Below are 26912 nucleotides of genomic sequence, written 5' to 3'. Positions count from 1 at the left end.
CAGCATTGGATCTTTCATGGATTCACATGCTGTGAAACCTCGGTAACTTTAACATAGCGTTTTCCTATGGAAAACTTTGACACCTTGTTGTCCTATCGACGTCCTTTTTGGGTGCTTTAGGCTACGTAATAGGACGTACAGTATAAATAGCCCTGCCACGCGGCTTCCCTTCAGATTTTAACTGTCTCCAGAGGATCACCTCGTGTCTACTCTTGGTGTTCTACATGAATTTTTCGTACTGTCGGCCAGTATATCATGTGTGGGTCGAAAAAAATCACTGTTTAGGCCTTGTGCTACTTGCAGCCTAAAGAAGGTCTTCGAGGGGGACGGCCATGCAGATTGCCAGTATTGCTTTTACCCCAACCATTCGGCAGATGCCTGTGAGATCTGTCAGGGGGGTTTTCTCAGAAAACGTTGAAAGACCGCAAACGCCGGCTGATTGCTTGGCTTAACGAGGGCACTCACTGGTGTTCAGAGGTTGTCCCGGGAAAGCAAGGCTTCGGCGGTGAAGATGTCTACGCAGCAGAGAGCAATGTCCGGAACACGCTGCCAAGCAACAACGCACAGAGGTGCTGGCATCAGAGGTGGGGAAAGGTGCTTCCTCTGAATCCAAGTTGCATTGGTCGAGAGTTGTGAGTAGCTCTTCGCTCTCCAGGTCGGCAAGACTGGACAAGTCCAAGGGGTTGAGTGATAGGCCAGAGAAATCGGTGCATAAGTCTGCGTCGCGGGAGAAGGTGAGAGTCCTCTTTGAAGCACTGGCATAGGTCCACTTCCAACCGAGAATGAGCCAAGCACTGTTCCGGCTCTTCGACCATGTGGCCACCGGAGAAGGCCAGGCCGGTGGAGGCCTTGGTGTCATCGACAAGGTCGTCGACTGAGGTTCCTCAGTCGATGATTGTGGTACAATCCTCACTCCATTCATTGTTGGGAGGGGGGGCATGGGGGGGGTTGGTGTCGTCGGCTCCATCTACAGCCGTGACTGTTAGTGGTCCGCAATTGCTGTCGACGACTCAGCTGGAGGCGGATGGTGGTTTGTTGCCGACAGGCAATCCGTGGCAGTCTGGCTGCTTCAAGCCGTTGTTCCCGGCGGACATTCCCCAACAGATTCCGGCTTTGTATTCAGTCTCCGCAGGTCTGGAGGAGCAATAACCAGGTTTCCATCCATCAGAGGTGGGTCTGCTGGAGGCACGTCCGTCTACCTTGAGTGGGGTTGGGGCGCCCCTGTACCCATTGATGAACCCTCACTCTCTATGCAGGTGTTAAGTACGCTCCAGTCGCAGATGGGTCATTGGATGCACGACTTCCAACGGCTCCGAGCCCGGTGCCTCCGGTGGTGTGTAGTGCCTGTTGAGGCCCCTTGCCTGAGTTTCACCAGGAATTTGTCCCCGGTGCGGCTGAAGTTGCCATCACTGGTGGGGTTGGGTCTTCACAGAAGTCAACCAGAGGAAGGAGAGCTGGTCGATTTGGATCAGGAGAGCATGGTTGAGAAAGTCGGGATTTGCACCAGATGTACAGACCAGGCTTCTCAGCATGCCCTTTGATGGCTCGAGGCTGTTTGGTAGTAAGGCTGATGAGAGCCTAGAAAAACTACAGACCTCGAAAGCGGCAGCCAAATCTCTTAGTGCCTCCATGCGACAGCCTCAGAAACCCTATTCGGGCTCATTTTCCTGGAGGGGTCGTCCTTTTCGATACTACTCCTCTTTTGGTAGAGGAAGAGGACAGGCTTTTCAAAGGGGGAAGAGGAATGTCACTCGTGGTGGACGAGCAAAGGCTACAAAGCCATCTTCAGGAACGGCATCTATGCCCTCAGCCGCTCCTGCAGCCGCCTCCAAATCTCTCTTGGGTCTTATCATACAAAACACCAGTGGGAGGCAGAATCTCTCAGCTACTCAAAGCGTGGCGGGGCATTACTTCAGATGCATGGGCACTGGAGACAGTATCCCAAGGTTACTGCCTTCCCTTCCTAAAAAGACCAAGATGATCCACCAGGAGCCAGCTCTACCAAAATTCCAGATCCGTTCCTTTGGCAGGAGATTATACCCCTGCTAGAGAAAGGTGCAATAGAACATGTACCTGTAGCGGAGAGGAACAAGGGCCGCTACTGCCCTCCCCCCCCCCCCGCCCCTCCTCCCTATTTTCTCATCCCCAAAAAGGACGGAGGATTGAGACCCATCTTGGACTTGAGAAAATTAAACATTCCTCCAGAAAGGACAAGTTCAAGATGGTAACCCTTTCTCAGATCCTTCAGGCTCTCCAACTCAAGACTAGTTGGTATCATTGGACTTCCAGGATGCTTATTTTCATGTGCCGATCCATCCCAAGCACAGAAAACGCTTGAGGTTTGTAGTTGGCGGTTCCCACTATCGGTTTCGAGTTCTGCCATTCGGGCTAACCTCCGCTCCGAGGGTTTTCACCAAACTGATGGTGGTAGTGGCAGCGAGTCTCAGCAGCGGGGGGATTCACGTCTACCCCTACCTGGACGACTGGCTAATCGGAGAACGCTCTCCAGAAAAGGCTCAGGAACACCTGTCTATCAACTGCCACTTCCTCCACAACCTGTGCTTCTCCCTCAATTTCAAGCAGTCCCACATGATGCCATCCCAGCAACTCCAGTTTATCGAATCAGTCTTGGACACTTCCTCGGGCAAAGCCTCGCCGCCCGAGGTGAGAGCTCTCCACATCCAGCAGATGGTAACAAAATTCCAGAAAGCCCAGCATCTGCTGGCCTTCGATTTCCTGAGGTTGCTCGGCCTCATGGCATCCTGCATTTTTCTGGTGCCAGAGGCCAGACTGAGGAGATCCCTTCAATGGGCCCTCAGAACTCAGTGGTCCCAATTCTCGGGGGATATGTCGGATCTTCTGCAAGTCCTGAGCGCAGTTGCTCAGGATCTATCATGGTGGGCTGGCAACGACAACATCCTCAAGGGAGAATCTTTTTGGCAACCATGGCCGGAGATAACAGTAGTGACGGACGCCTCACTCACGGGGTGGGGAGCTCACACCAACGATCTGACAATCGGCGGACGTTGGTCTCCATCGGAATCCAAACTACACATCAACCTATTGGAGCTGAGGGCAATCAGACTAGCGCTGAAGGCCTTCCTGCCCTCCTTACAAAGAAAGAATGTCCTGATAATGACGGACAACACAGTGGCCATGTACTATCTCCACAAAAGGGGAGGCGTAGGATCCCTACCTCTGTGCAGAGAGGCAATGCAGCTCTGGTTCTGGGCAATACAAGAAGGAATCTCTATCAGCAGTTCATCTAGCCGGAGAGCAGAACACGGCGGCAGATGCTCTGAGCAGGCAGAGCAAAGTCTCCCATGAGTGGGAGTTAGCTCAGGAAGTCCTTCTGGAGATCTTCACCCTTTGGGGAACCCCCTGAAGTGGATCTGTTCGCAACCACGGTAAACCGGAAGTGCGATCAGTATTGCTCAAGGGAATTTCCCTCGAGTGGAGCTCTAGGAGATGCGTTCGTAGTGGATTGGGATGTTCCCCTGCTGTACGCGTTTCCTCCAGTACCCGTGATTCCTCAAGTAATCGGGAGGTTGAGAAAGTTCAAGAAAACCATGATCCTAATTGCCCCTGGATGGGCCAGGAGGACGTGGTACCCGGACCTTCTGGACATGTCCATCTGCCCTCCAATATGTCTTCCACAAAGAGAGGATCTTCTCTCGCAAGAGGAAGGTCGGGTTCTCCATCCAGAGGTCAACACGCTCAACCTTCATGCATGGTTTCTGAGAGGTTAAGATACAAGGATTGGGATCTTCTGGATGACGTAATGGAGATTTTGCTTTTGGCCAGAAGGCCAGCAACTAAATCCTTGTACCGGTGTCGTTGGAATACGTTCAGTAACTGGTGCAAGGATAGGGATGTGGAACCTTTTCAATGTAGCACACCAATGGTGCTTTCTTTTCTATTACATCTATCCAATCTGGGGCTCCAGATCGGGACACTCCAAGGCTATCTTGCTGGGCTGTCTATTTTTAAGCGCTCCTCAGAAGAGGTTTCTTATTTTAAAATACCATTAATAATACAGTTCCTGAAAGGACTTACAACTGTATATCCACCAATACCATTTCATGTTCCGACTTGGGATTTGAATTTAGTTCTTAAATTCCTAACATGTATACCATTTGAGCCTCTGCACTCATGTCCATTGAGGCTTTTTACACTAAAAACTGTCCTTCTTGTGCCATTAACATCAGCCTGCAGGGTTAGTGAACTACAGGCTCTCTCATGTCCTCCATACACCACTTCTTATAAAGACCATGTGATTCTAAAAGTTAAACCATCTTTCTTACTGAAAGTAGTTTCCGACTTCCATTTGTCGCAGAAAATTGTTTTACCAACATTCTATCCCCCTCCTCCTCATTTGGGAAAAAGGGGAGGGATTACATAGGCTGGACCCCAAGAGGGCTCTCAGCTTTTACATTGCAAGAATGACAAAATTACGTCAAGACAACCAACTTTTTGTGGGCTACACGGGTCATAAATTGGGGTTAGCGGTGACAAAAAAATACCATATCCCGCTGGATTATTTTAGCTATATTGGAATGCTACAGATTAGCAGGAAAAGACCCACCGGATGGGCTATGTGCTCACTCCACAAGGGGAATGGCTACTTCTGCGGCTTTGAAGAGGGGAGTCCCTGCAAAAGAGATTTGCTCAGCTGCAACATGGGCATCAATGGATACCTTTATCAAACATTACTGCTTAGATGCCTCTTCCTCAAATGAGGGTCTTTTTGCCAGAGCGGTACTTCACTCTGTACTTAAAAACAAAAACTAGCACTCCCACCTCCAATTGGTCACTGCTATGGGAGTCTATCACAAGATGAGAAATACGTGGGAGGACACAATCCATTCAAAGAACAAGTTACTTACCAACTGTAACGTTCTTTCAACGATATTCCTCCCACGTATTCCTCATCGACCCTCCCAGCCTACCTGGCAGTATAGTTAGTTTCCTTACAATTTCCTCTCACGATGGGCCTATCAGTCACAGCACACGCGTATTTCCTCGAAAAAACAGAACTGAAGCCAACAGGCGCGGCTCGAGCTATTTATACCATCGGTGCCGTCGACATGGTACAGAGCCCGTCGAGGGACATTCGATGCCACAACCTCGAGCACAGCACCCTCTGCTGAAAAAAAAAAATTCTGAGGCAGGCGAAACAAATTATCACAAGATGAGGAATAGTGAGAGGAACATCCAGTCGAAAGAATGTTACAGTTTGTAAGTAACCGCCCCCGACCACCCTCACCCCCACCCCCACCGGCATCCTGGCAATGAAGAGTAAATATTTCATGGTCTCGATCCGAGGCGAGCTCTAAGCTTTTATGTTCGAATGGTGTCAATGTTGTGACAACACAACCAACTTTTCATTGGTTATACAGGATACAAACTGGGTCTGTCGGTTACCAAGCAGACTCTATCCAGATGGATCATACTGGCTATTTCGGAGTGCTATAGGCTTGCTGGGAAAGATGCCCCAGAAGGGTTGAGGGTTCATTCCACCAGGGGCATGACCACTTACTCTGTCCTTCAGAGGGGAGTTCTGATAAAGATCTGTGAGGCAGCTACCTAGTCAACCATCCACACCTTTACAAAACATTACTGTTTAGACCCCTCTAACAATGAAGGAAGATTTGGGAAGGCAGTTCTATGCTCCATTCTAGACAAAGATTAACTCTTCAACTCTTCCTCCTTCCTCCAAAGGAACACAAATACTGCTTTGGATTTCTATCATAGATGAGGAATACGTGGGAGGACACAATCCATTCGAAGAACCAGTTGCTTACCCCTGGTAGCGTTCTTTCGACTGGGTGTTCCTCCCAAGTATTCCTAATCGCCCTCCAACCTACCCAACTATAGAATTTCCGAGCTTTAGACTGCGCTCTTTTAATGCTTGATAATTCAAAGGCACTTATCAAGGCCGTTAATTCTGCATATGGGTGGCAAAAACCTGAAATGAAGCCAACGGGTGCAGTGCGAGGTATATGTACTCTGAGGCCAGATGGAAGACCTCGAGGGACATCGAGTAGACTGTCTCGAAGCACAGCACCTGCTGCCGAGGGAACATTTTTTTTTTTAGAAGCAGCTGAAGCTGGAAACTATGATATATCGTGGATGAGGAATACAAGGGAGGAACCTCCAGTTGAAAGAATGTTACCAGGGGTAAGTAACTTGGTCTTCTGAAGCTTGTCTGCTTGGAATCAAATGCGTCTGCCCTGCCATCCTGCAAGAGAGCAAAGGGACAGTACAAAAGAAAAATAAACCATTGCAGATAAAACACTCATAAACGACGGGCCAGAAAAAGAAACAACCTGAGGATGTCAACGCTTGAGTCATCATAGGTACCTGTACACAAAGGATATGAATAGTGTGACCAGAAACTCCCTGTTGATGCCCCTTCGAAGAAAAAAAATATTATACTCTGAGCCAACCATTAGACGCGTCATATGTAAAGCATGTGATTTTAAGCAGATACAAGCTTCAGAATTACCATTACTGGTAAGTGTAATTTGTAATATCCCCCCCCCCACTCTACATAGACTATGCCTTGACGTTATAGCTGACGCTCTCCTTCAGTGTTGTTCAAAGACTGCATCGCATATTGGTATCTTGCGTCGAATGGCATCAAAGTTATCCATTTCGAAGTTGCTGCCAACCGATGACCGGGAAAAAAACAGAGTATGTCGATGCATGAAGGATTTGGGTCCCAGAACACATGTAGGATAAGGGATAGTATGACGGGAACTCCTCTGTTGATGTACAGTTTTCCGAATTTGAAAAAATATGTAATGCTCAGAGCCAACCACTTGATGGTAGGCTAGGCAGAGCATGCGATTTTAAGCTGATACAAGCCACAGAAAGATGATTACAGGGTAAGTAATATTTGTTGTAAGAACAATGGTTGGATTATAAGTAATGCAGGTAATCTTGGAGTATTCTGGTTAGGGTGGGAGTGCATCAATGAATACATATTCTGGTTAAGATTTGTAAAAATATTTTTTATATTGTTCCCAAAATGTTTTATTTAATAACTGTTAGATAAGGGTGCGGGAGAAATGGAAACTAACAATTAAAATCCCCCTGCATCATCTGTGCATGAAGCTCCTATACTTGACCATTACATTGATGTTATTGTGTAACTATCTGGCAACCAGGAATGCCACACTGATTACAAAGCTAAGTCAAAACATAAAGTAACTAACTGAATTGCAGTTTGGTGAGCGGTGTGTGCATTCCCAGAAGCTTGTCTTTTCCAGCCGCACATATGGAACACACCCCACCATCTTACATTTTTGACATTGCTTGCAGCCCTATTTCTTTTTCACTTGACTTCAATATTATCCATATTCTCCTTGCATGTCCACAGCGAGGGTCTAACTCTTCTGATAGTTTTACGTTGTAGTCTTGCATTTGTAATGGTAGAAGTATATCCAAGTATCTCAATTCATAGTAAATTGAGTCAACATGACAGGAACACATTGTATTAGTTCCAGACATCTCAAAATATAATTTTCAGTACAATGTGGGGGAAATCACTGCTGTGGCTGTTAGCAGTAGCTGAAAGTGAAATTACTAAATGCATTGATCAATAAAACACTGACTTTTTATGGGCTTAGAGATACTGCTGTTCTGTTAAAGGTTGATGCCTTGTCATTAAACATCCTATGCTCTCAAACAAACTGCACAACTAGCCCTGTTTGCTTTCTGTGCACAATTTCAAAACTGTTTAGATGTTGTGAAAGGTTTGTTTGACCACTTTTGGAAAAATAAAATTGCTTTGGTCTTTGTTCCATTTCAGTGACATGGAGCACTGTGAAAAGTTTGAGATATCGGAAACCAGTGTGAATAGAGGTCCTGAAAAGATCAGGCCGGAATGTTTTGAACTGCTCCGGGTCCTGGGCAAAGGTGGTTATGGCAAGGTACTGTATCTGGGGTAATGTGGTTTAACCACTGTATACAGAAAATCGTAAAACATATGTTCATTGTTTAACTTGTGGTTTTTTTTTTTTTTTGGTCAGAGATTTACTAATTCTTCAAATTTGGTTGTGTATAGTAAACATCTATGGGCATCGATCAGTAGTTGTACACACTGTTTCTGTAATGTAAGTGGAATGAAATCAGGCTGGTGGCACCATGAGCAGGAAGCATGACGCACAACCAGCTCTTATGAACCAGGTGGCACCACACCAGTGGCTCCATTTTGTTAAAAAAATATTCCAATTTTGCTATAACCTTGTTCGTCTTATGCTCCTCAACTTATTTTCCAAGTGAAGAGGTTCTGTTTACTTCTGTATGTGTCTCCTTCTATACTGTTCCCTCTCTTGTGAAGGAACAGTATATATTCACATTTAGAATATGTCTCCTTTTTTACTTCAACCTAAAATCTTTGATACTCCACAATTTCATTGCCATATAAGAGAAGGGCAATTTTGAAATCGAAATTTAAAGTTTATTGGTAGGAAAAGCAGTCGCAGTGATACCCTGCGAATACAAACAAGTCTAGAGTTGTAACTACTTGGTGCATAGACTACATCTGTCTTGTATACTCCATGCGGACATTTCACACAAGTTGAAAATGAGTCTTTCCTCAAATCCACATTCATTACTTTAACTTATTGCTCAGCTTTAGCTGATGGCGCACGGTAGCCTTGATTATTAAGCTGGTGCTAGGATACCAAATTCACTGGCCTACAATTTTTCCACTCTCTAAACCTGCAGGGGTTGTCAACTCACCCGGCAATTACATGTGTGTTTTCCCAGGTTCACGTTAACTGGCAAGGAGTGGTACCTGACAAATCCTCAAATGCTCTGCTGATTGTTCCTTACTTCATTCCCACTATGGTGGAACTGGATTCAGATTTATTTTGAAACTACCTGTAGATGGAAATGAACTCGAGGCCCCCAAACCACCCTGTTAAAGCATTTAAGGTTGCTGAGATTCAGACGATAAGTGGCCACCCATACACCATTGTACGTTGTCCGAAGTCGCTCTTCATACATATTGAAGAGTGCCAGCCACATTCCATTGGCGAGAATGTGGACCTCTACACAGGCCCGAAACATAGTCGACGATGGACAACTGCCTTGGGTTTTATTACCCTTTTTTGTGTTGGCAGGGATTGGTACTTTAACCATATTGGGTTCTTTCCTTGAACCATATAGGATTGATTTCAGGTTTTGTTTCAGTTACACTGTATTTTCTTTGTGTACGTTTTTACATATATAAAAAACCTTGCTCGTGTAAATGGTCACATTGCACATGTTGAGTATTCTGTATTTCTCCAGCATGGGGTCTGGCATGGATTCACATGCTCATGAATATTCCCCGTCGTCAGGCTGGGAATCCTCGGTAAAGAAAAAACCAGTATCAGTTTCGTTTCTGATCTGTCTTTCGTAGTAATAACCAATCACTGATCTCTGCGTCATACTGACCACAGCCAATGACTGCCCTCTACCTAAGCCCCGCCCCTGGCAGCCATCTTCAGATTTTTACCGCACGTTCATGTGTTGGGATCCTCGTGCTATTGCTCTCGAGCGTTAGTGCTATTTTTTCACGTTTTTTTCTCAAAAACTTTGTTTTTTCGGTCAAAAGAGCCTTAAGCTCCACCGACTCTCTATCCGATCAACGGGGACCCGTGTCGGATTCGTCTGCGCCCCTCAAGGGTGAAGATTCGTCGAGCTACGCTTTTGGAGGACTCCAGAAGTTTCTCAGGCCCGGTCATGGCCCAGGAGAAGGGAAGCTCGACGCCCGGAAAGCTGTTCAGGGTCTGCCCTGGATGCCAGCTTCAGAACGTCTTCAAGGAGGACGAACACTCTTTTTGTCTCTACTGCCTACATGAGGACAAGACGCACGTGGAGAAGGACTGTGCGTTTTGCGGCAACATGTCAGAGCGGACCATGAAGGACCGCCATCAACGTCTCGCCAACTGGCTAGAAGGGAAAAGCCCGTCCGGCGAGAAGAAGAGGAAGAAATCCGAGCGGTCTTCTAAGACCTTTGAGGACGCCCCGGCGACGGGGGTCCAACATAAGGCCAAGCACCGCGAGTCCGCTGGCACCGGGAGCGCCGAACGGTCGGGCTCTACGGGCGCCAGGCAGGGCGCCCCCTCCCCGGCACCATCAACCACGAGCCAACGCTCTGGGTCGGGTAAGAGGAAGGCCGAGCACCCGGCGAAGCTCCTGGAGAGGCCCCGGTCGAGCTCGAAGGCGGAGGGGGAGCGAGGCGGTGTCCCCCCCCCCCCAAGGATAAGGCGGTGAGCGCACCTAAGGTGGTGAAGGCCTTAATCCATCCGGCCAAGCCCTCTATCGAAACTGTCGCGGCGGCCCTGGCTCAGCCTGTGCAGGCTACACCAGTGGTGGCGACCTCGGGGCTCAGAGTCTCCCTACCACCCCGGAGGGAGTCCTCTTTTGTGCCCATCGATAGGACCCCCGTGAAATCCCCCGAGGGGAAGAGAAAGGGGGGGGCAGGGCGTCGTCGTAGAGTCGGCCTCAACCTCGGAGGAGGAACTGGTCGAAGTCTTAAGCCACGGCCTCTGCGTGGAAGAAGACCGACCCGTCGGGATGGATCCCGACGCAGGTGACGACATCGCCCAGGGTACCGACGGGGCCCCTGTTCGCCCGTCGGATTCCCCTCTGCCAGCGCCGCGAGACAACTCGGCGGCCATTTTGTTGGCTATACAGTCCTTATGCTCAGAGATAAGGACGAGACTACCATTGCCGACAGAGGAACCTCTCCCGTCTGGGGACCCAGAACCGGGACCTTCTGGTGTTCCCCCTACTAAGAAAAGAAGGATCCACCCTCCACCTCCTTTTCAGCCGTCGCGCCCCATCCAGCCCTCCTCCCCGTCCACCCGAGGGGATGATACGGGGACTGACACGGCAGCGACGGGTACGGACGACGAGGTATACGACGAGGATGTACCGTCGTCGCCTCCTACCAGGGCTTCTCCGCCCGACGAGATTGGATCGTTCCACTCTATGATCACCAGGGCATCCGAGCTTTTCCAACTCTGCCCTGAGGAGAAGAAGAAGGAAGGTTTCCTTTATCAGCGGCGCGAGGCCAAGAGGAAGACGGTCCTCTCAGTGCCTCTACTGGACGACATTTGGGATGAGGGCCTCACCCTCCTCAAGAACCCTTCCACGACGCCAGCTAGAAGAGACCGGTACGAGAAGAAGTACCGGGTCCCGGACACGGCCCCCCTGTGCCTCCGGGCGCAGCCTACCCCGGACTCCGTCGTCTCCGCGGCGGCCAGGAAGAAAGCGGGGGGGTGGGGGGGTGCGGCCTCCACATCGACTTCCCCACCGGACGGTGAGGGAAAGAAATTGGACACTATGGGACGCAGAGTCATCTCGTCGGCAGCGACGACGATTAAAGCGGCCAACGCCTTGGCTATCGTGGCCCGCTACGACAGGGAGCTTTGGTACAAACTGGCTCCCCTGCTGGACTTCCTGCCAGACGACAAGAGGACAGAGGCCCTGGAGATCCTGCAGGAAGGTGAGGTGGCTTCTGACCACGCCATTACCGTTGCGACGGACATCGCCGACACTGGGTTCCGCCAGTTGGGCAACGGCGTTTGCCTTGGGCGGCGTGGATGGCTCAAGGCTACGGACTTCCGTCAAGACGTTCAGACCAGAGTCCTGGACATGCCCTTCGATGGGAACAACCTGTTTGGGAAAACAGTGGACGATTCCCTTCAGGCCATTAAAGCGGACACTGAGACGGCCCGGGCCCTGGGAGTTTTGCAACAACGACGGACGCCCTTTCGGAGCAGCGGAGGCAAGGGCGCCTCCAAAGGTTCCGTCGGCGGTTTCTCCACCTACCGTCAAGCGGCCCGCTCGTCGTCTCAGGAGGCCTACAGAGGACGAGGCAAGTCTGGCGGACCCTGCCGTCGTCTCCAAGGAGGTCAAGGCGGAAAAGCCTTGTCGAAGCAGGATTGAACCGGCCGTGGGGTCGGGCCCCCACCGAAGCACCCCGGTGGGAGGCCGGCTGGCGAGCTTCGTCAGCGTGTGGGAGTCCATCTCCACCGACCGTTGGGTGCTGGACGCCTTGGCCCGGGGCCACGCGCTCGAGTTCCAGAGACGGTGTCTGCGCGTCCCCCCCGTGGCCAGGAAAGAACTTCACGTCCCTCAACTTCTCCTGGAGGTAAAAGCAATGCTCAGGAAGGGCGCCATCGAACTCGTCCCAAAGAGGCTTCGGGGCTCCGGAGTTTACTCGAGATACTTCCTCGTGAAGAAGACGGGGGGATGGCGCCCCATACTGGACCTGCGACGTCTGAACAAGTTCATCAAGGCGCAGAAGTTCCGGATGGTCACCCTCCAGCACGTCCTGGGTCAGCTGGAGGAAGGAGACTTCCTGTCGTCGTTGGATTTGGAGGATGCCTACTTCCATATTCCCATCCTAAAGGGGCACCGAAAATTCCTCAGGTTTGTGGTCCAAGGGCGTCATTACCAGTTCAAAGCCCTCCCCTTCGGACTACGGTCGGCACCCAGGGTATTCACCAAGTGCCTCGCACCGGTGGCGGCGCAGCTGCGTTGCGAGGGGGTCCACGTCTACCCCTACCTGGACGACTGGCTCATCCGAGCCAAGACGAAGGAGCTCGCCGTGGTTCACACGGCAAGGACCGTTCAACTTCTCACGGACCTGGGATTCTCCGTGAACTACGCCAAATCCCACCTGGTACCCACGCAAGACGCTCTGTTTCTGGGAGCGAGGCTCAACACAGTGTCCCTTCTGGCCTCCCCGTCGGAGGAGAGGACCAGGACCATCCTGGGCAAGGTGCAGCGGATGTTGGTGGCCGACGCGGCCAAGGTGAGGTCCATCAAGTCCCTCCTCGGAATGATGTCTTCCTGCATCTACCTCATTCCCATGTGCAGGCTCCGGATGCGCCCGTTGCAGGAGTTCCTGGACGCGCGCTGGATCCAAACGACGGGCAGCTTCGAGGAAAGGATCACACTCGACGAGAGTTTCCGACGAGCGATCCGGTGGTGGGGCACCCGCGCGCATCTGACGGCGGGCATGGACTTCCAGACCCCAGCCCACCAGGAGACAGTGACCACGGATGCCTCCCTGGAAGGGTGGGGAGCGCACACCGAAAATCTGCACGCAAGAGGACTTTGGCTCCCGACGGAGAAATCCCTACATATCAACGTCCTGGAGCTCCGTGCAGTGTTTTGGGCCCTCAGGTCCTTCCTTCCGTCCCTCAAGGGCAAGGTGGTGAGGATCTTCACCGACAACACCACCACCATGTTTTAAATCAGGAAACAGGGCGGAACCAGGTCCCCAGCGCTGTCCAAGGAGGCGCAGGACCTGTGGCATTGGGCCGTCGCCCAAAGGATATTTCTGGTGCCGTTTCATCTGGCAGGGATAAAAAACACCATCGCCGACTCACTCAGCAGGGAGCTGCGCTCGTGCCACGAGTGGGAGCTACGGCAGGATCTAGTGGATCGCCTCTTCCGACGGTGGGGCACACCCCAGATCGACCTGTTCGCGACGGCGACGAACTCCAAGTGCCGGAGGTTTGCCAGCAGGTTTCCCCAGGCGAGGAGCATGGGCGATGCTTTCTCGTTCCCCTGGGAGGGCCTGTTTCTCTACGCGTTCCCTCCTTTGCCACTGCTAATCCGGCTCGTCAACCAGCTCAAGAGGTCACGGTGCAGGATGATCCTCGTCGCACCTGCATGGCCGAGGCAGATATGGTTCCCGGACCTTCTGGACTTGTCAGCGTCCCCGCCAATCAAGCTGCCGGTGGACACGGATCTACTCTCCAGAGAAGGAGGCGCCATCCTCCACCACGACCCGAAATCGCTGAACTTGCAGGCCTGGCTCCTGCAGCGCTAGAGTTTGGAGGATACGACATACCGGCCGACTGCAGAGAGGTTCTTGCAAAGGCCAGGGCGTCCTCGACTCTTAAATGCTACGGACACAAATGGAAGAGGTTCTCTGTCTGGTGCCACGCACAGAAGATTAACCCTCTACGGATTACGGCCCCCCAAGTACTGCCGTACCTGCTGACGCTGGCCAAAGCTGGACTGGCACACGCGTCCATCAAGATTCATCTTGCTGCGATCTCCCGATACACCAGAACCACGGGGCGGACGTCCTTGTGGTCTCATCGTCTGATGAAAGAGTTCATGAAGGGACTGTTCAGATCGTTCCCGCCGGTGAAGGCTCCGGCCCCGGCGTGGGAGCTCAACGTGGTGCTGACCAAGCTCATGGGACCTCCGTTCGAGCCTCTGCACTCAGCTCCGTTGAAATTTCTGTCGTGGAAAACAGCGTTTCTTGTGGCCATCACCTCCGCACGACGAGTGGGAGAGATCCAGGCCCTTTCCTGCAAGGCCCCGTACTTGACTTTTCACGACACGAGGGTATTGCTCAGGACGCACCCCTCCTTCATGCCCAAGGTACCGTCGGACTTCCATCTCAACGAACCCTTGGTGTTGCCTGTGTTCTTCCCGTCGCCTTCGTCGCCGGCTGAGAGGACTTTGCACTCGCTGGATGTGGCTAGAGCGCTGAAGTTCTACGTGGACCGCACGAAGTGTTTTCGGAAGACGTCATAACTCTTTGTGAACTTTGGACCTGTCAATCAGGGGAAGGCTCTCTCGAAGGCTTCCATTTCCAGATGGCTCTCCGGCTGTATCATGTACTGTCATCGGTTGGCAAACCGACTGCTGCCTGGCCGTCTGAGAGCCCATTCCACCAGAGCGATCGCAGCTACCACGGCGTTCCTATCTGGTGTGCCCCTGCTGGACATATGCAGGGCTGCTACGTGGAGGTTGACGCACACCTTCACGAAATTCTACTGCGTCGACCGGGATTCCAGGGAGGAGTCCAGGGTCGGCCAAGCAGTGCTGCGCAACCTGTTCGCCTGAGGTGAGCCTGGTGAGGAGGTAAGATGCTTAATGTTGAGTTTGATGTGATGCTTAATGTTGAGCCTGTTGCCACCTCCCGTGGTTGTGCATGTGTGTACTGCTATGTATTCTTTATTCATGAGCATGTGAATCCATGCCAGACCCCATGCTGGAGAAGGAACAAGTTACTTACCTGTAACTGTTGTTCTCCAGCATGTGTCTGGCATGGATTCACATGCGAACCCTCCCGCCTACCCCTCTGCGGCTCTTCACTTGGTCATACTGCCACTTCACATGCTTCCAAATCTGAAGATGGCTGCCAGGGGCGGGGCTTAGGTAGAGGGCAGTCATTGGCTGTGGTCAGTATGACGCAGAGATCAGTGGTTGGTTATTACTACGAAAGACAGATCAGAAACGAAACTGATACTGGTTTTTTCTTTACCGAGGATTCCCAGCCTGACGACGGGGAATATTCATGAGCATGTGAATCCATGCCAGACCCATGCTGGAGAATAACAGTTACAGGTAAGTAACTTGTTCCTTTTTGGCTGTATTTTTGGTATTTGTTTTGAGTGTTTTAGTCCTATAAACAGGTTTGATGTTCTTCCAGTCATGCTTTCACTTCAAACACGTATGTTACATGCTTTATCCATTCAAGGCATTTATGTGTGTGCCTTTCGACGTCCTATCTATCGTTCTGAAGCTGTTTTTTCAGTCAAATGTACAATTTGTGTTTTCAATCAATTTGAACCAAATTTAAACTTATTTTGGACTGTATTGAAAACTTATTTTCTGCTTACATTGATCTGTATGTATTTGTTGAGGCTCATATAGGACTCTAGTCCAGATTATTTAAATTGACACAATTTGACGTTTTGCCTAAACTATGAAACGTTGAGATATTTATTGTCAATCAGTAGTTTGTCTCTTGCTAACACTTACATTTTTCCTCACCAGGCAAATCAAAGTTGGGATTCATTGAATAAAATTATAAACTTGTCTAATATTTGTGCTTGTTCAGGTATTCCAAGTCCGTAAAGTAGCTGGAGCACACACTGGAAATATATTTGCTATGAAAGTTCTTAAAAAGGTAAGATCTTTAATGCTACCTTACCAATAGTTGAATCTGTCAGTTAAGTTGTCGCCAATCATTTAATCTTTGTGCAATGCTTAAAATGTGGAGCCAAGTGGAAACGGTTTTTCCTACACAAATCCATTTTGGACTAGGCTAACATCTGTGCACTTTTTTTTTCAACTTCTATTTCTGCTTCTGGCAATTATTTTACATATTTGGAGGTCTATTGTCACTTGTAAGCCTATAAAATGAATTTATAAGAAGGTTGTCAAACTATTTGAGCAGGAAACTGTCCAATTTCTATCTTGGTCTGATATTTATTCCATATTCTAAAAATGTATGTGGTGTTTTTCAGAACATTAAGAGCGGTCTTTTTTTAAAATAATAGATGCACTGTTTTCACCTTTCTGTCCTAGGCAATGATTGTAAGAAATGCAAAAGACACGGCTCACACAAAAGCTGAGCGTAATATTCTAGAAGAAGTGAAGCATCCGTTTATCGTTGATCTCATTTATGCCTTTCAAACTGGTGGGAAACTCTACCTCATCTTGGAGTATCTCAGTGGTGAGTTTGTTTTGAAGTCCGCTTTGACATGATGCATAGCATGCAGCAAAACATAGCCCAAATAAGAGCACTCATCTGAAAGAATTGCCTTTTTACAAAGAATGTACTTGATAGTCTGAGACCTTTTTTGGTTCTGTCGGATTGATCACAATGCTAGAAGAAAATGTTGCATATGAAAGTGGTTGCCTTGCAGTGAAGGTAAAAACCAAGGTCAAACAGTCTAGAATTTGGAAAAGTTTGAAAAGAAATTAAATTAGTTATATTATACACAAATTGTCTTGATTTCTCGCATATTGTTTTTCTGGTAGGGCCACTTGAGTTACATTTAGACATTTACCATTCTCCTTTTAAGGTTAAAAGTCAACATTAACACTCGGTACTAAGCTTAATGAGCCAAAGAACTATCTCCGAAACAGAGTTAACCAATGTGCAAGTTAAACGGGACCTGGCTTTTGGCTACGCCTGTTGGTAAAAATGTTTATTAGGAAGAGTTTTTCACTGCCCTCTACCGAAAGGTGGGAAACAATCTATCCTAATGGTAAGAAAGGTTTCCAACCACAAGTTAGACCAAACTCTTATTGGTAGCTCTGGAGAGCAGTCGGGCTTCACTCAAGGGAGCAAAGGTCTGGTGGATAGGTTTGTTTAGTCCCAAACAGACCAGGGGAATAGACTACACTAAAACAAGTATGTTTATTAAATGGGGTGCATGTAAAAAAACACAATTCAAGTAAGTACCTGTGTTGTATTACGGTAAAGCAGTATGTGTACAATATAGTAAAGGGCTTAGGCAGACCTTACCCAGACCTTACCCACTTATATAGCTAAATCTATAACCTGTACCAGGTGGTAAACTCAATACATATAAAGGTAATTGATGGGGAGAAAAATTGAGACCTAGACATTAATGAAATGCACATACAAAGTCATAATAAAGATATGGCCAACTCTTGAGCAGTCGCAAGATTCCTCACAAGCTCTAGTACATATTAAAACAGGTTAGACAAATCTAGACCACATACTCGAGGTAACACCTAGTGAGAGGACGGAGTAAGCAATTGTCAACAATCCCCAGATGGCCACCAAGCGTAAAATAGGTTTCTGATGCTTGTGAATCTGCTTAGAATCGCATGCATATAGTCTGCAATCTAGTGGTAATCGCAGAGTATTGCATCTTTCTTTTCAAGATCGAAAAGGCACGTCGACTTGGGCTAACCTGCTTCACCAGATAGGACACAACCTAAAAAACAATAGCAAAACTATCATCCTAGGCGACCTTAATCTTGGCCTCCGAGACCCCAAGGACAAACAAAGCAAAGCCCTTGACAAAGCTCGTCATGACCTAAACTTCATCCAAAGAGTCACCGACCCTACACATACCAAAGGGCGAGTACTGGTTGGATATCAGACCACAATTGTGACATAGACATCAGCTCCATCACGCCATGCCCTTGGACTGACCACTTCCTCATACACTTCTTTATCCCAACAAAACCGCCACCCAAACCCATGGCACCCATACCCTCGGCTACTACTAGATCAGCCAGACTCCTCACTAAAGAAAGAATACTCCCCGTCCTAGAGGCTGCATCAGCCTTGAGGCCTCCCTTCTCTACAGACCCGGTAGCACTAGTTGACACATACAACATAGTTATCAAAACTGCCATAGACGCCATTGCACCTCTAACCAAGAAAAAAGCCAAAATGCGGAAGCACTCCAACTCATGGTTCACCCAAGAGATACTAGACCGGAGATCCTTAAAACGAACAGCACTCACCACATGGAAAGCATGCCCGACCCAACCCACGCTAGAGGCCTACAAATCCCTTGCCGCCCACTACAAACAAGAAATCACATTAGCCAAAGCTGCATCATACAACTCCAGAATTACTAACGCTCATTCTGAGGCGAAGGAACTATTCGCGATCTACAAAGAGCTCGCCTGCCCACCCACCAATACTCCGGAAACAGTCAAAGACGAAACATGGTGTAATAATATACAAACAGCCATGTTACTTAAAATAGACACACTCAAAGAGAAAATAAAAAAACACCTCATTGCCCTGCCTATGACCAAGCCCCCCAAAAGCCCAGCTCTCGCTCATGACAGCAAAGACTCTAAAGCCTTCTCCTTCAGACCAGTCACTGACTCGGAAGTCACAGCCATCATGGAACGGATCAAGCCCTCCTCATGCAAGGGCGACATTTGCCCCGCAGCACTCATCAAAGAGTGCAGAGAACCACTAGCACCACTGATTACAGCCATCATTAATGCTTCTCTCTCCACCGGCATAGTCCCCCCTGCTCTCAAAGAAGCCTGGGTTCGCCCATTACTCAAAAAACCTTCACTTGAACCAGACATGCCCAATAATTATAGACCCATAACCGTCCCATTCCTGCTTAAGATACTGGACAAAGCAGCATACCTTCAGATACACAATTTCTGGAAGAAAACCACATCCTGGGCAAGAGGCAATCAGGTTTCCGACCAAGGCATGGAACCGAAACCGCCCTACTCGCCCTAAAAATGCAAATTGAACAAACCACAGACAAAGGCAAACCAGTGCTACTCTTGCTGCTTGACGTATCTGCAGCCTTCGATCTGGTAGATCACATGACCGTATGCAGACACCTCAAGAAGGCAGCTCACTTCTCACAGCAAGCTACCACATGGATCACCTTCTTCCTTGAGGGAAGGCTAATGAGGGTATTCTCAGACCAAGCATGCGCCACCCCCACGCTTACACCAATTATGCCGATGATACGCAAGTACTACTCCCACTCACCGGCTCCTATGAACAGGACACTGCCAAGCTAAGTGAGATCTATGCCATCATCCAGGCCTGGATGGCGGCTACCGGCCTCTGTCTCAACAGAGACAAGACTGAAATACTCATAGTAGGTACCAAACACCCAATAAATTGGACAGCAAATACTCCTCCATCATAGACAACACTCCCATCACCACATCAAAAGCAGCCAAAACACTGGGAGTACACACAGACTCCACCATATCCATGTCACGACAAGTCAGCGCCATCACATCTTCGGCAGCTCTTACCTCCAAAATCATAAATGCTGTCAAACCTTCTCTCACCTCAAAACTGCCTGTCCATAGCCAGAGCCACAGTAGGGGCTAGATTGGACTACTGCAATGTCCTCTTCTTGGGCACCTCAGCTAAGAACTTAAAGAAACTCCAAACCACTCAAAACAACGCCCTCAGGGCAGCCCTCAGCATTCCAAAAAGGGAGTTCATCTCCCAAGCCCGGAAAGACGCCCATTGGCTCCCAGTCAGAGAGCGCATCCTATTCAAAGCCCTTTCCATTACACACGCCTGCCTAGCAAACACAGCTCCTCCGTACCTCTCAAGACCAATCATCGCGCCACTTCAGAAAGACCTACACGCACCCAACACTGCAACCTGCTCGCCATCCCAACCTTTAAGAGCCAAAGCTGGAGGCGCCAGCTTTGCAGTCTTAGCGCCAAAAAATTGGAATGCACTACCACCAACACTCAGGAAAGAGACCTCACGCTCAGCCTTCCGCAAGTTTCTGAAAACTCACTCTAGGCCAGCCACCTTAGAAACTTAAGGCATACCTTGCCTGACCTGTGGATTCCTCCATGTTAATTGCCCAATCCGTAACCGAAATGTATGTCTAAACAGCTGTATGCTCTTGTAACCCTATAAGCTATGCTCTTTGTCTAAGCAAGTATCCTTAAAATCGCCACGATGCCCTAGGGCCGATGCGTGCTATACAAATGCAAATAAATAAATAAAATAACTTGATGTGTAGTGTACCCAAAATCCTTCACGTGTCGAGGTTGCACGAGATTGTTTTTTCTGCCTTTCTAGTCCGTCACTGAATGTGGAGCTTGTTACTGAGTATATATTGCTAGTATATTTGCTTGGTGCGTTATCGCCAGGCATCTTCGGCTGTCTCAATGACTACTTTACATCATTTAGACAGCTGATCTTGCTTCGCCAACTGCTTTCTTCTTGGTTTTGGCCCTCAGACCTGGCATCGCAGTAGGGAGTACTGACTTTCTCTTGAATACCTCTTCTTTGCTAATCCTCATCCTTCCATCTGGATGCTTTTTCTTTCCTTATTGGAGTGAACACCTTTTAAATATATCCTGTCTTCTAACGGCAAATTCCCTTGGAAGAACACTTCTATAGCGTGAAATCAGTGTCTCCATGATCACGACGAGCATTGTTGCAAGACCTGCAAACCGTTTTGTTAGGACAGGTTTTCTGAAGTGCAACTATAAGGGCTTAGTAAAACCATTCAACAGAGGCAGTACAAAACTCCGCTCTTGGTATAAGGCTGTACCACCTCAGTATATGGTAGCGTAGACCGAGCAGCTAGGCTTCTCTTAGGAGGGAGAGAGGGCTGTAGAATCAGTACAAGTGAAATTGTAATACAAATGATCCAAAGAAACACTGAAACACTATGTATTATAAAAAAAAGGATTTATTTAAATACAGGTAGGCCCAGATAAATCTAGAGGTAAGTACTAACACATTATATGAAATCACAATATAGAAACACTACACTAGAAAGTACACAGTCCCAAGTATAGACCTTATTTAAAGTACCTAACAGTAGTTCTAGGGAAGTCAAAACCTTTTCATACACATTCAGTATAGGTCAAGCCTATTCTTGGGGAGTAAAAAACAATGGTTACTTTTTACAATTACATTCAGTAATGCAAGGGCAGTGGACCCCTCCAGTTGTATGCTTCTTAGCCCAAATCACTTAATCAGTCAACTGGACAATATACATTTGGTGAATAGTGAAACACTTATTCTAGGCGCAGTAAAAACCTATACTTTTGTTATACTAGGTGAGTAAAGCCTAAGGATGTAATATACAAATACAGATGCTTTTGAAATCTGGGAACCCCAGATTGAGGTAAGCAGTAACTCTTACCTTGTAGTAGCTGTGGGCCATCCCAAATAAGTAAAGTAAAACCCACATACTTGGTTTGACCTCACAATGGAGAGGGGAAAGTAAAACCCAATGTTACTTTACTGAAAGGTGATTCTAGGTAGGCAACAACCTAATGCAGACTTATTAAGGACAGGCTAGCAGCAAGTCAGGGGAAGCAAGACCCAGTTGGGGGACACTCATGCAATGATCCTAAAGGGACTAATCGGGTGATACCAATACTTTACCTTTGGGAAGAGGCACAACCTAATCACACGAAAGTAAAATACCTTCATCTACTTTCTAGTAGGCTGGCTAAACAATGGCGAATGAAGAAAATATGTTAACCAGACTTACAAGAATAGTGCATCTCACATTCAAGATCAGTAAGCACTTTTGTAACTGTTTACTCTTAGAATTAGTTACCAACTAACTCTTTACAAGTAAGTCACTTTGAAACACTTCTTTTCTAGGCAGAAGTCCCAATCCCTTGAAAGTATTTCCCTTATTCTTGGAGCATGAGTGTTATCAGTGGCAGAGAGGGGGGTCACTAGGACTAGTGACCAACAGGCAGTGTCAGAATAGGTTCTTTAGTAGCAAAAGTCACAGTTCCTTAAGAAAACTGGGCAAAAAAGGTAAGTACTGTACTTTAAAGTTAGAAGTGGGTCCAGGGGCTTTGCAGAAGACACCCTAGGAGTAGGACTGGGTGTACTGGACGAGGGACCGCCCAATCACAGAAAACGCCACATAGCTACACAGAAATCCTAACATGCTTAAGGTACATACATACAGTCAGTCAAACAAGTTTATTCGGATGCGAAGATCCATCAAACATAAAAAAAACAATATTAAATACATCCAAGAGATCACAATTCATGAATAATTCCTTAAAATCAAGTGCAAAAGACCATATCATACATTCTTAAATCAGACCACAGTAGGATATTGAGAGGTGTTACAAGACCACTAATCCATTAATTCCATTACTTAAATAAAAAGAAAAATGGATGTCACTGTAAAAACAATTCCTCCAACATTCCACCAATTCATTAGGGACCTCCATCTCCCTAGAGCCTCATCAGCCCCTTTCTAAAGTACATTGCATTCTTCAGAAAGGAGAGCAGGGCCCAAGCAGTGAAAACAGTCCGCACTCAAAAGAAATGTGAGTGCTACTTTATAATGGCAGATATCTGCCTTCTTTAGGGCCGGAATCAGAGTTGCTCTTCGTATCCCTGTATATCCAATACAAAATAGCAATACATGAGCCAAGTCTTCACGCTGATGGCTGCACACCGGACAGCTAAGAGTCTGAAAACCCTTTCCAATTAGCTGTGTTCCCTTGCAGAAGGAGCCAGTCAAACCTTGCCCTAGTTATTAGCCACCAATCTTTTTTGTGGGAACTCCAGGTTAGATATGGTTGAATCGGAGGGCCTACTGATCATAGTGTGAAATTGGCCAGATTTATTCCCATACTCTGAGTATTCTTTTCCTCACGACAACCTCACCCAACACAGATTTGTGGCTGTTCCCCTCAGACTTAGTTACTAATACAACAGGCGGGAAAAGAGCACTACGTTTGGCCTCCCCGAGGACTTTGGAGATGTAATGGAGCCATGGAATTCTTTGCCACCCCACCCTGCCCAACACAGACCGAATGATGAAGTGGCAAAGAGAGGCAGATTCATTTGCCCACAACCGGACCCAAAATAAAGTCGGGGACTGCGCCCACTGGTCCTCCCAGAACTCCATTCCCAATTCTCTATGGATTGGTATGCATGCCGCAGAGTTCGGGAGCCCCAACAATCTCATGATGAATTTATTCTCCTTTATTTGGATTTCATCAACCCTATGAAAACCCCATAGAAGGGCGCTATACATTGTAACTGCCACTGTTTGGGCAGCGTAGATCTTAGAAATCACTTTCAGAGGCTGAGCCTTACACCTTGACATGAAACGAAAAATGCCCCCTATTTGCTGACTCATTTTGGCTGATTGTTTGGCCAGGGGGGGGGGCTTACCAGTTAAAGCTTCCGAAAAGCTTAGCCCGAGGTAATTAAAAACCTTAACCCGGGGTATAACTTTGCTAGTACAGAGGATCGGTCTCATTGCTGCTGGCCGTTTTCTGCCCACACATGCGCCATCACTGCGTATACTAGGACTGGGAAAGCCCGTCCCCCCTGGACCAAAAAGTTAGCCAGGATGTTAATAAGGTCCAATGAAAGGCCATTAATGTATAGACAAACAAATAGGGGCCAATACACAACCCTGCCGCACACCACATCTGACCCTGAAGCATGCCGTGCAGTGTCCACCCGGACCACTACGCACGCACGCCTCATTATCTGTGTATATCTACCAGCACCCTCAAGATGTACCCCGGGCAGCACAGGGACCCGAGCACGGCCCAGAGCTTTGCCCTGTCCACCTCATCAAAGGCCGTGCTCAGGTCCATGAACGCTAGGTACACCGCCTCACCCCTACAAAAGACCGAGTTGGCCACTAGGATATATAGATTGAGAGTCTGCTCCATAGTACGAACTCTTGGGCGGAACCCAAACTGGATGTCTGATAGAACCGATTGTTCCGCCAACCATGTTTCAATACGTGCTAACAAGATTCTCCCAAAGATTTTAAAGGAAGAATCCAACAGTGAAATTGGTCTGTAGGCGCTGGGGCTAGCCTTATCCCCCTTTTTAAAAATTGGGAAAATGATAGCCCTTTTCCACGAAGGGGGATAATTGCCAGATTGCATGCAGGCATTGAACTCCACTGTTAAAAGTGGTGCCCACATGTCCACGGGATCCTGAAACAGGTCTGAGGGGGATCATATCCGGGCCCAGTGCCCGATTATGAGCTTGTAGGTTAATGGCCTTTTTAACCTCCTCCACATCAAATTTTAAACAAGACGCAGCTAGATCTACACAGCCCTCAGTATTAACTGCCCCAAACAGACTCTCAAAAAGCCCCTTCCTCCACGTGGGTTCCACTACCCACATTAGACCAACACCCAACAGAACCACCCTTCACAAACTCCCAAAATGCTTTCTGGTCCCTTCTTTTGGCAGCGTCCAAGAAGCCCTCCCAGGCCACCCCTTCAAGTTCGTGTTTTCTTCTCTTTAGCTCAATCTGGTAAAGCGTTGTGGCCTGGGTTATCGCTCTTCGGCTAGATGTTGGGTCCTTAAGTGTCAGCAGCAGGGCTCTCTTCGCCCCTTTACAAGCCTCATCAAACCACCACTTCTGCGGTGCTCTCCCTTTGGCCTTAAATGCCGTCGTAAATTTACTAGTAAGAGCAGCCGCCGATTCCACAAATTTATCAACAATTGCCCTCTGGGGTAAACTGTCCCTCAGTATGTCCGCCCAAAGGGATTCATTCTCTGTGATTGTAGTTCCTCCTCTAAAATGGTCCCCCATTTGATTCTTCTGGATCCGATAGTCACACCCTTCATTGGACAGGGTGTAATATCTGTGGCAACCCCCACCCCAACAAGCCCTTAAAGGACAAATGAATGGGATGGTGATCACTGTGCACATCCGGGATCACCTCAAAACTTTCTCACCGGCTCAAAGAAATACAAAAATAGTCAATTGTTGAGGAGCCCAGATGTTTGCCACCTTGCCTGGAATATCCGTGGCTAGGTGACCATTAAGAGTGTGTAATCCCCATTCCATTAACCATGAGCTCATTTGCAAGCCCTTAGAGCAAACTCTCTCATCCCTCATATATGGAACCGGGATATTTGCAGACAAATCCTCCAAGGGGTCCAATGCATCCTTAACCACTCCCATTCCCATTTTAATGTTGGTCACCACCCCAAATGTGCAATTCATTTTTATTCCTTCCTGCGGATAGTAGGTCCTCGACGAACCCCTTAACTTTTGCTAGTCTGTCCGCCTCCGAAATATGTGGACTGTTATAAAAGTTAATAATGCAGATCGATTCCCCCTTTGCTGTAAATAGAAGAACCACCTTCAGAAAATCCATACCTGTGTCAATCACCTTGATCCTACAGTCTAGGGAGGACTTGATCAAAATGCACAAACCCCCATAACCTCTACCCCTCGGTTTTTCTTGGCCGGAATTCCATAGGAGGTAAAACCATCTAATTGCGGGGTATCAATTGCCCACGTTTCCTGTAGAAGTACCACTTCGTTGACTTGAAGTAACTCGACCACAGGCCCAATATTCATCTTCCCTGTTGAGCCTGCAATATTCCATGAAAGCATACGAAACTCTACAGGCTTACTTGCCTGAAGGCTGCAGGTTGGAGTGAGGACTATCGGCTGCTCTCCCAAACTAGTCACTGGGGTTTGGCGACACCCTGGGGCAACCAGCGGTCAATCCAAATCCTCACAAGAGGTTAGGATCTCAAATTGATTGGCCAAATCCAGAGTACTAGGGGGGACTTTTTTTTAATTTTTTTATTTTTATTTTTTACCATGACAGTAGTATATGCTCTATTCGTGGGGATCCTGCTCCAGCCGCCCACTATTTCACAATCCGAAACTGAACGGACTGGAATATTTCATTTCCCTACACGGCCCCCCCACCCTACTACCATGAGCATGACCCCATGCCTCCTGCCCCCCCTATCCTCATATAGAAGTAGTCCAGAGGAAGAAGCTTACTTGGAAGTCTATTTCCATTTGGTTTGAGGCCTCATGCTAGGTTGGTACTTAAGAGATAATTGGCCATCATTGCATCTGAAAAGGTCACCACTACAATCACCTGACACATTTTTAAGCCTGCTACCAACCCAACCCACTCTTCTAGCCATACGAATGATGGCAGGATCTATCTTGGGCCCCATCAGGTTAGAATTAATCCAATGCGACACCTTATTAATTAGGGAGAGGGTTGATTCAAAACTGCCCTTGGGTAGCCCAGGCAGACCTGTAATGCACAGGTACAATACAGAACCGCTTCAGGAGGTAGGTTTAAAATTGTCTGATCCCCTTGCCCTTGTAAAGAAACTGTCTCCTCAATATCTGTATCCCTTTCTAATCTACGTGTAGAACCACCCCCCAGTTTTTTGGCAGCTGACACGTCTTCCACGGCAACAGGTGGTTGCCTACTTTGCACTTCCACAGCCTATCACAACTAGAAGATTGTCCACTCTTTATTGACTTACACAAACCACAGGACCCGGCAGCAGTCACCCATACCCAAGCCAACACAGTACCTCAGCATTGAAGAAGATTTTGCAGCAGGAGAACTTCAGGGACTGCAGCAAATACCCGGTCAGTGGATTCCTTGTCGAGACTGAAAACAAGACCTCAAAAGGGACTTTGCAGCAGGTATTGATGAAGAAGGCTCTAGGCAAGGTTTCCCTCCCAGCTGAATGCGGTTCTGCGGATTTGGCACATTCTCAATGAGCACAGGAGACAGAAAATCGCTGTTGAATTCTCGTTGTTACAAAGATCCAGCACTCTGGTGAGGGACTCTTCAGACTATTCGTGTCGCTGGAGATCCACCAGATGCCCACAAAG

At 48.1% G+C, this 26912-nt stretch overlaps 1 protein-coding gene across 2 annotated transcripts in view; it reads left to right on the top strand.

Annotated features, from left to right (window-relative positions):
* The window catches only part of RPS6KB1 (ribosomal protein S6 kinase B1), a 718570-nt gene that overhangs the window by 78828 nt on the left and 612830 nt on the right, over positions 1-26912 (top strand). For both annotated transcript variants that reach the window (XM_069615097.1, XM_069615096.1), the window contains exons 3-5: positions 7817-7937; positions 15881-15949; positions 16351-16498. In XM_069615097.1, coding sequence (XP_069471198.1) covers positions 7817-7937; positions 15881-15949; positions 16351-16498 — 338 coding nt within the window. The remainder of the gene's footprint in view (positions 1-7816; positions 7938-15880; positions 15950-16350; positions 16499-26912) is intronic.

Source organism: Ambystoma mexicanum, chromosome 9 (genome assembly GCF_040938575.1).
Source record: "Ambystoma mexicanum isolate Mex_15411 chromosome 9, UKY_AmexF1_1, whole genome shotgun sequence".
Taxonomy (NCBI): Eukaryota; Metazoa; Chordata; class Amphibia; order Caudata; family Ambystomatidae; genus Ambystoma; species Ambystoma mexicanum.
The sequence above is the reverse complement of the archived record's forward strand: the minus strand, read 5'-3'. Positions and strand labels throughout refer to the sequence as shown.